Below are 9,754 nucleotides of genomic sequence, written 5' to 3'. Positions count from 1 at the left end.
TCTTAAGCACAATCAAGTGTTCTGGGATTTCCATTCTTCTCAAGGTTAGCCACAATTTGTTGTGATCTACACAGTCAAATGCCTTTGCATAGTCAATGAAACACAGATAGACACTCCTCCGGTACTCCCTGCTTTCAGCCAAGATCCGGCTGACATTGACTATGATGTTCCTAGTGCCATGGCGTCTTCTAAATCCAGCCTGCACCTCTGGCAGTTCTCTGTTGATGCACAGTTCCTATCGGTTTTGGACTCTCTTCAGCAGAATCTTGTTTGCATACAATATTAATGATATTGTTCAATAATTTCCACACTCTATCGGACACCTTTTTTGTATAAGAAGTGGTTAAATAATAACCATAAACATTCTTATAGCAAGGAGCTCTGGGACCATAGTCGGGGTCAAGTTGCTCTAGTAACCCAAAGATGTTGCCTCTCTGGCTGTTCAAATCCTCTCAGCGACTCTGAAGGAGAGAGACAGGCATCGCCTCGATTAAACGGTGCATTTGGTTTTGTTGCTTTGCATGTTGTTGTTAGGTACCATGGAGGCCAAGCTGACCCATGGCTGTCCCTCCAGCGGCTTTTCAGAGGCTGTAAATCACACTGGTAGAGGCTGCTCATCTTCCTTCCACAGAGCAGCTGGTGGATTCGAACCACATGCCTTTGGGCTGGCTCCTTACTGCTAGGCCGTCAGATGTGAGCTCCTTAGAAACAGGAGCCCTTGTGGTCTGGTGGTAGGGAGTTGCACTGGCAACCCAGAGTCAGGTGGTTCGAATCCACCAGCTGCTGTGAGGGAGAACTCTGGGCAACCTCTTCCTGTGCAGTTTATAGCCTCTGAAAACCCACTAGAGTGTCAACTATGTGTGGGTCCCGACTCGGGAGTGCGCAACCTCAGAGGCAGGGAGGGTGAGAGTTCATGGCACATACCGGCACGCGAGGAGACGCTCGGCCTCAGCAAAGGGGGGTCAGCGAAGGAGAGGAAGACTCGCAACGAGACAGGATGACACGGTGACTGCAGCAGGGCAGGTGGTGAGGGGGCGCGGGACAGGAGACAGTCCACCTGCTGTTCGCAGGGTCCCTACAACTGGTAGTCAGCTGACAGCGGCCAAGGGCAAGTGGCCAAGGACTCGGGACCCAGCGCACTGCTGTCAGCACCAGCTCCAGCCCCCTGCGTGTCGGTGCAGAGGGGTGCTCCGGGGGGCTGCAGGGGCTGCCTTGGGGTTTTCACTGTGGCTGGTGAGGGAGGGACGTGCTTTCCCAGGGAGCGAGTTACGCATGTGTGTTTTGGAACGGTGGGTGTGATCCAGCCAGTGCATTCCCCCTCGTCCTGCTGTCCTGCCTGAGCGGGTGGCTGTTCTGCGGGGAGACTCTTCCTCTGGGTGTGAGGGTGGAGGGAGTCCACTTTGTGGGGCTGTCTGCTGTCTGACTCAAAGGCGATTTCCGGGTGAGTTCAGTCCCTGCTTTCGGGGACGTCGAAGGGCGCTGGTGGCTTAGGGGTAAGGAGTTTCGCTGCCAACGCAGCAGCACGCGGGTTCACATGCACCAGCTGCTCAGTGGCATGAAGCCAGCAGTCTCCTCCCGTGCAGTCCCTGCTCTGAGGACCCGCCGGAGGGTCCACCGTGGGTGGGTCAGCTCCGCCTCCACAGCACACAGCCACAAGGGCCGCAGCCTCCGAGGTGCCGCTGGCCTCTGGCAGGCCAGCAAGTCTTCTTTGAAGGGTTTTGTTCCGCACCTTCCTCTCACTGCCCTCCCGACAGCGGGCACCACCTGGACCATCTCCTCTCAGACGGCTGCAGTCCACGGCGCCCATCAGTTTTTGAACTGTTTTCCAGAGTCTTTTGATTTTGTTCCTCTTCCGTCCTCTCACCAACAGGAGTTTTCCTCTTCAGTGGGGATTCACGGGCCTTCAGGTCCCAGTGTCCACTCCCTGGAGTGGGTGCAGGCCACTGTCCCTGTGGACAGCTGAGCCCATCGAGGCCGCTGTGTCCTGAGACTCCGTTCCTAATCCCTGGGACTCATCCTTAGCACCTTTGCTTCTAAGACGTTTCTGTACCTTTGCCCCCTGCTCGCTGGACACCTCGGTCGACTTACAGCACCCACAGATACACACGGAGAAAGAGTTTCTGAAAGGCTGGTAGCCAGTCCTTTCTTCCTAAGTGCCTGGGGTGGGTCTTGAACCTCCAACCTTACTGTTGCCAGCACCTCCCGGGAGCTTCTGCCCTGTTCAAGCATGGCTTATGAGCCTCGGATTCTGAGAACCCCAGGGGGCTCCCAGGAACCTCACCAGCTGCCTCACCTTTCTTGTGTTCTGTGTAAGGAAGGCGGTGTCGCAGAACAGTGTGTTACATATTTAAAAAGCAAGAGAGGGGACATTTTCCTTCAGAAAAGAGACCAGATTCCTGGCACTTTGTTTCAACAACTCTTGCCTCTAACCCCCAGGGCTCCAATTCCCTGCTCTAGTCCAAGGTCAGCTCAGCTTACCTAGGAGCCAGAAGGTCAGCATTTTGACACTTCAGGCTAGACTACCAATTTTGGCCCTTGTAGGAGGAAAGTAGCCACAGCTACAAATGGGTGTGACCATGTGCCAATAAAACTTTGTTGATGGACACAGACCTGTGAATTGAAATAGTTTTCCTGTATCATGCACACAATAGTCTTCTTTTGATCTCTAAAAACTGTGACAAGCAACCATAAAAAATATCCAACTAGGGAGCTCTGGTGGCCTAGTGGCAAGAAGCTGCATTGCAGTCCCGGAGGTGAGCGGTTCGAATCCACCAGATGTTCTCCTGGAGAAGGAGGGGCAATCTCCTCCTGTACCTGTCAGATCCGATTTGACGGTACACACACAAAACAAACAAACAAAAGTAAAAAATCCAACTGTAAAAAATACATTTTTTTATAAAAAAAGGAAACTTTCAATGAATGAATGGAAATCCAAACTCTCTGTAAATGTTCATTAAAATTATTAAAAAAAAATAAAATATATAGAGTTTATAGACCTTGGCTCGGAGCTTTTTACAATGAACTCATTTAGCCCTCCAGAGAGCTCTGGGGCCTGTTGTTGTTGTTATGTGCCTTTGAGTTGACCACGATTCATAGCGACCCTGTGTGCAGTCATTCTGAATCCTGCTCTATCCTGAGCCTGTCTCACTGTCTCTGACACATTCACTCTCATTACCCCAGTTACTGTGTCAATCCATCCTATCCGAGGTCTTCCTCTCCTGTGCTGTCCCTCCACCCAAGCATGATATCTTTCCCCAAGGACTGGACCCTCCTAGAATCATGCCCAAAACATGTGAGATGGAGCCTCAAAATCCTTGCCTCCAAGGAGCAGCTTGGTTTCACCTTGTCCATGACAGACCTGTTTGTTCGCTTGTCAGTCCATGGTATGTTCAATACTCTTCTCCAACACCACAACTCCAAGGCATCAATTAGTCTGTCATCCGTGGTCACTGTCCAGCTCTCTGATGCATAGCAAGTAATTGCAAAGACCAAGGCCTGGATCAGGTGCACCTTAGTCTCTAAATTGACATCATTGCTCTTTAGAGCTCTGGAGGGGTCTCTGATGGCAGATTTTCCTAACTCAATTCACCTTTTGAGTTCCTGACTGCTGGTGCCAAGATTTTGGCTGTGGAACTGCTGAAATTGTTAGCAATCTCAAGCCCTTTTCCATCTGTCATGGTGCTTCCAATCGGCCCAGTGGTGAGAATCTTTGTTTCCTTGATGTTGAGCTTCAATTCATATTGAAGATACAGTCTTGGACTTTCTGCAGCAAATGCCTCAGGTCCTCCTCAGTTTGAGCAAGCAAGGTTGTGTCGTCTGCATAACGCAGGTTGTTGATGAGTCTTCCTCCAATCCTGATGCCACGTTCCTCCTCATAAAACCTGGCTTCCTGAATGATCTGTTTCACATATAGACTGAAAAGCTTGAAGACAGGACGCATCCTTGACACACTCCTTTCCTGATTTTGAACCATGCAGTGTTTCCTTGCTCTGTTCTGATGGCTGCTTCCTGGTCCAGGTATAAGTTTCACATAAACACAATTAAGTGTTCAGGGATTCCCATTCTTCTCAACATTAACTGTAATTTGCTATGATCCACAGAGTCAAATGCCTTTACATAGTCAATAAAAAACACAGATATTCCTCTGGAACTCTCTGCTTTTGGCCAAGATCCACCTGACACTGGCGATGATGTCTCTGGTGCCATGGCCTCTTCTAAACCCAACTTGTATTTCTGATAGTTCTCTGTACTGTTCCAGTCAATTTTGAATGATCTTCAGCAGGATTTTGCTTGTGTGTGATATTAGTGTTATTGTTCAATAATTTCCACACTCTATTGGTCCACGTTTTTTTTTTGAATGGGAATAAATATGGATCTCTTCCAGTCAGTTGGCCAGGTAGTTGTCTTCCAGATTTTATGGCACAACCTGGTGAGCACAACCAAGGCAGTAGCATGTGTTTATTGAAATATGCCAGTTGATACGCCATCAATTCCTGAGACCTTGTTTTTTGTCAGTTCCCTCAGAGGAGTTTGAACTTCCTCCTTCATCACCATTGCCTCTTGAACATAAGTTGTTTCATGACATTCTTCTGTGTCAGCCAGAGTTCTTTTTGATACAGTGACTCTGTGTACTCCTTCTGTCTTCTTTTAATGTTTCCTGGGTCGTTCGATATTCTGCCCACAGCATCCTTATGTATTGCAACTCAAGGCTTGAATTTGTTCTTTGGTTCCCTCAACTTAAGAAATGTTGAGTGAGTTTGTTCTTTCTTATTTTCCGCTCTTGCTCTTTGCTCATTTCATTATAATACTTTTTTTGGTGACCTAGTTGGCAGCATCAGGATGGATGGTGAAGAGATTGAGATTGTACACAGCTTTAGCTTGCTTAGCTCCAGAGTCAACAGTCTTGGCACCAGTAGCCAGGAAATTAAAAGGCACATTGCCATGGGAAAGTCTGCTGTTAGGGACCTCTCTAAAGTACTGAAGAGCAGTGGTGTCTCTCTGGAGACTAAGGTGTGTCTGATACAGGCCATGGTCTTCGCAATCACTTGTTATCAGAGAGTTGGACAATGACCAAGGAGGACAGAAGGAGAATTGATGCCTTTGAGCTGTGGTGCTGGAGAAGAGTATTGAGAGTACCATGGACTGCTAGAAAAACAAACAGATTTGTCCTGGAAAGGGTTAAACTGGGTGGCTCCTTGGAAGCAAGGATTCTGAGGCTCCGTCTAACATACTTTGGACATGTTGTGAAGAGAGACCGGTCCTTAGAGAGGGACATCATGCTTGGTAGGGTGGCGGGACAGTGCAGGAGAGGAAGGCCCTCTATGAGGTGGATTGATTCAGTGACTGGGGTAATTGGGATGGGAGTGTCAGAGACAGTGCGATTGGCACAGGACAGAGTGGAGTTTAGGGCTGTTGTACATAGGGTCGCTATGAGTTGCAAGTGACTCGACGGCACATAACAACAACAACAACAGTGGTAGGGATTTGTGGAGCCAACCCAAAGGCAGGCAGTTCGAATCCACCAGCTGTTCTGTGGGAGAAGGATGGGCAATCTCCTCCTGTGCGATTTTACTGCCTCGAAAACCCACCGGGGGCTCAGCTTCGTGTCACTTCTAACTGGAAGGTACACAACACCAGCACTAACAATGACCTCTCACGTCGCCTTCCCCGTGTCAACTTCACAAGGCAAGGCCGAGGCAGTGATGGCGCAGTGGAAGAACTGTTGCCTTCCACGCTGGAGACCAGGGTTTGATTCCCAGTTAGTGCTTCTCATGCACAGCCATCATTCTGTAGGGGTTTGTGTTGCTGTCATTCTGAGCAGCTTTCAGTGGGGTTTCCAGGCTGAGACAGACCAGCCAGGAAGAAAGGCCTGGGGATCTATTCCTAAACTCAGACGGCGCCACTCCTGCCGGTCATGGCGACGGCGCAGGACTGGGCAGGGATTCAGGCCGTCGTGCGTGGGGTCACCTTGAAGCAGAGACTGGCTCCACCGCCCCTAAGAGCAACACCAAGAAATGGGGTCCACATGCCACAGCGGGGGAACTGAGGCACAAAGAGGGGAAGTGGTTTTCTCAGGGTCCAGGGCCGGTGTGGCCTGGCCGTGGGTCCGGGTGGGCCCCGGCTCCCACCTGGGGGTCTCTGCACGGACACTGAGTGTGTGATGCCCGCAGGCCCGGGCGAGAGCGGGAAGAGCACGTTCATCAAGCAGATGCGCATCATCCACGGCGCCGGCTACTCGGAGGACGAGCGCAGGGGCTTCCGGCCGCTGGTCTACCAGAACATCTTCGTCTGCATGCAGGCCATGATTGAGGCCATGGAGCGGCTGCAGATCCCCTTCGGCAGGTCCGAGAGCAAGGTGAGTGGGCGTCTCTCCCCAGGCCTGTGGGGCTGTCTCCCCTGAGGTCACCCCAGACCCTCTCAGACCCTCCAGATGGGTCATGTCTCCCCTGAGGTCACCCCATATCCTCTCAGACCGTCCAGATGGGTCACGTCCCCCTGAGGTCACCCCAGACCCTCCAAGTCAGTCATGTCTCCCCTGAGATCACTGCAGACCCTCTCGGACCCTCCAAATGGGTCATGTCTCCCCTGAGGTCACCCCAGACCCTCTCAGACCCTCCAGATGGGTCACGTCTCCCCTGAGGTCACCCCAGATCCTCTCAGACCCTCCAGATGGGTCATGTCTCCCCTGAGGTCACCCCAGATCCTCTCAGACCGTCCAGATGGGTCACGTCCCCCTGAGGTCACCCCAGACCCTCCAAGTCAGTCATGTCTCCCCTGAGGTCACTCCAGACCCTCTCAGACCCTCCAAGTGGGTCATGTATCCTCTGAGGTCACCCCAGACCCTCTCAGACCCTCAAGGTGGGCTACATCTCTCTTGAGGTCACCCCAGACCCTCTCAGGCCCTCCAGATGGGTCATGTCTCCCCTGAGGTCACCCAAGACCTTTTCAGACCCTCCAAGTGGGTCATGTCTCTCCTAAAGTCACCCCAGACCCTTTTAGACCCTCAAAGGGGGCGACATCTCTCCTGAAGTCCACCCCAACTCTCTCAGATCTGAAGGTGGGGTTCACATTTCCCCTGAGGTCACCTCAGACCCTCTCAGACCCAAAGAAGGGTCCATATGTCCCCTGAAGTCACCCCAGACCATCTCAGATGCCAGAGCAAGGCCATGTCTCCTCCTTGGCCCTCTTTAGGCACCCCCAGACCCCAAAATGCACCTTGAGACAAAGCTGTCAAAGCTTCATCCCTTATACCTTGGGCCTGAGCCCGGCAAGGCTGTTCCTTGGAAAGGGACATCATGCTTGGAAAGACGGCAGGACAGCAAAAGAGAAGAAGCCCCTCAACTGGGTGGATGGACACAGTGGCTGCAGCCCTGTGCTCCGGAGTGTCAGAGGTCATGAGGACGGCGCAGGACAGGACAGGGGTCAGGGGAGCCGTCCACAGGGTCACTGGGAGTCACACTCGACTCAATGGCACCTAACAACATCGACAGATCCCAGCTCGGGGCCTCGGCTCCCCACATCGATCCCCTCAGGCCCAGGGCAGAGCTGTGTGTCCGGCTCAGAGTCGTTCAGGTCCCAGGGCTGGCCAGCCCCCCCCCCTCAACCTTCCCTGAGGCAGGCATGGGCTGCCCTCTCCTTTCTGTAAGCACATCATCGCACTGCGTGGGGGCTGCCGGGTGCCAGGCTGACCTCACATGACCCTGATCCCAGACAAGGTCACGGTCACAGGTACGGTGGGACTGGCGCGTGTGTTGTCTTAAATGCAATGCACTTAATGATATGCATGCCCAACGTTAAATACCAAAGGGTCCTCCAAACTCCTCATCTGTTTTCTGACATGTGGGCCCCGTGTGTCCCCACAACTGCCCGCTGTGGGCCCTGAGGCCGGGACCTTTGGCAGCAGATCCAAGCTTTCTTCCACGGCCTCGGGGCATTTGAACCCCCAGCCCTTTGGCTTTGGGGGTCATTCGTCACAGGAGGGACAGGGCTAGGGGAGACGCCCGGAGGGGCAGCTCTGACCGGCCTGCCTCACCTCCCGCAGCACCACGCCAGCCTGATCATGAAGCAGGACCCCTACAAAGTGACCACGTTTGAGAGGCGCCTCGCCCTGGCCGTGCAGTGGCTGTGGAAGGACCCCGGTGTCCGCGCCTGCTATGAGCGGAGGCACGAGTTCCATCTGCTGGACTCAGCCATGTAGTGAGTGAGGGGGGCGGGGCGAGGGCCAGCGTGGGGGCGGAGCCTGGAGGCAACACCATTCTTGGGGGGCCTTGTTCTGCAGTGATTTCATTCCTGGGGTGAAGTTCCTCCTGTGGGGCTGCTGCTGTTTGAGTGACCACTCCAGGGGTTACACTGCTTCTTGGGGTAACCCTGTTCCAAGAAAATACCATTTCTGGGGGGATTTGTCATAGAATGCACTGTTCACAGAGTTCCTAGGGCTCTCGGCTCCCAGAATGCTACTATTCTTGGGTGACACCAGTCCATCTAGGGTCCCTGCCTGGGGAGGCTGTTGCTGGTGGATCCCCGTTCTCAGAGCTGAGCTGCTCTGGGGGTGTGGCTTTCCTGGGGTGACTGTTCCCGAGGAAAAGCTCCTGTTGTCCCCCTGCTCTCAGAGGGTGCTCGTCCAAAGAAGAATGGCCTCTCATTAGTACCCCCACTGCCTCGGAGGTGCACCCTGTTTCCCCAGTTCCCAGAGGTTCTGTCCCTCCTGGGGGACTCCTACCCTGCAGCACAGTCCTCTCTGAACCTGGGAGGAAGGGGGTCTCAGAAGCCAGGGACAACCGGAAGGCTGGGCATCAAGGTTTCTTGTTCCGCAGCTACCTGACCCACCTGGAGCGGATCACGGAGGAGGGCTATGTGCCCACAGCGCAGGACGTGCTCCGCAGCCGCATGCCCACCACGGGCATCAACGAGTACTGCTTCTCTGTGCAGAAGACCAACCTGCGGTGAGCACTCAGCCAGGCCCACCTGCGGGAGGGCAAGGGCGCTGGGGCTCTGTGGGATGAGTAGGAGTTCCTTGATCTAAGCCCTCCACGAGCTGTCAGGCTGGAGGAGGCAGAGCTGGACAGAGACTCCTCCATGGTCATGGTTAGGACAGGGCAAGGCCTGGGGGGGGGCCTCCAAGAGGGGAGGCATTGATGAACCAGAGTCCCGAGGCCTGACCCTGGAGAGGTGACTGATGACAGGGAGCTGGGACGGGGCAGCGTGGAGACAGGGCTTGTGTTCAGCCGCCCTGTGCTTTCTCCTTCCTGTAAACGTGCTGTCTCGTCTCTGTGATGGTCTTTACCAGACAGGTTCTGAATTGAGGCATATTCCACCAGAGTCCTCCACTAGACACAGTCCCTAAGGTTAGAGTCCCATTTGGTTCTCCTGTTTCTCTAGTGGTCAGCTCAAGGTCCAGGTGGGAACTGGTTAATGTGGATGTGTGGGTGGATGGGCGTAAAGATGGAGGGATAGGTGGGCAGGTGGATAAACGAGTGGGTGGGTCGGTAGCTGGATGGATGAATGGATAGAAGGATCAATGGATGGGAGAGGGCTGGGAGGATGGTGGTAAGGTGATTAACTGTGTATACAAGGATGGGTGGGTGACAGAACAGTGGATGGGTTGGTCAATGGATAGATGGATAGGATAGAGTAAGTGGACGGAGGGATGCATGGATGGATGGAGGGATGGATGAAGGGATGGGTGTGGATGGATGGAGGGAGAGATGGAGGGAGGGAGGAAGGGATGGGTGTGGATGGAGGGAGGGAGAGATGG

General features: G+C 53.4%; 1 protein-coding gene across 1 annotated transcript in view; it reads left to right on the top strand.

Moving 5' to 3' along the window:
* The window catches only part of GNA15 (guanine nucleotide binding protein (G protein), alpha 15 (Gq class)), a 52,269-nt gene that overhangs the window by 35,949 nt on the left and 6,566 nt on the right, over positions 1-9,754 (top strand). Inside the window, exons 2-4 of the mRNA XM_006897907.1 lie at positions 6,171-6,355; positions 8,042-8,196; positions 8,814-8,942. Of these exons, the coding sequence (XP_006897969.1) occupies positions 6,171-6,355; positions 8,042-8,196; positions 8,814-8,942 (469 nt within the window). The remainder of the gene's footprint in view (positions 1-6,170; positions 6,356-8,041; positions 8,197-8,813; positions 8,943-9,754) is intronic.

The sequence above is a fragment of the Elephantulus edwardii genome, unplaced genomic scaffold, assembly GCF_000299155.1.
Source record: "Elephantulus edwardii isolate Elephantulus edwardi_28Jun2011 unplaced genomic scaffold, EleEdw1.0 scaffold00217, whole genome shotgun sequence".
Lineage (NCBI taxonomy): Eukaryota > Metazoa > Chordata > Mammalia > Macroscelidea > Macroscelididae > Elephantulus > Elephantulus edwardii.
This window is presented reverse-complemented; position numbering and strand designations above follow the sequence as displayed.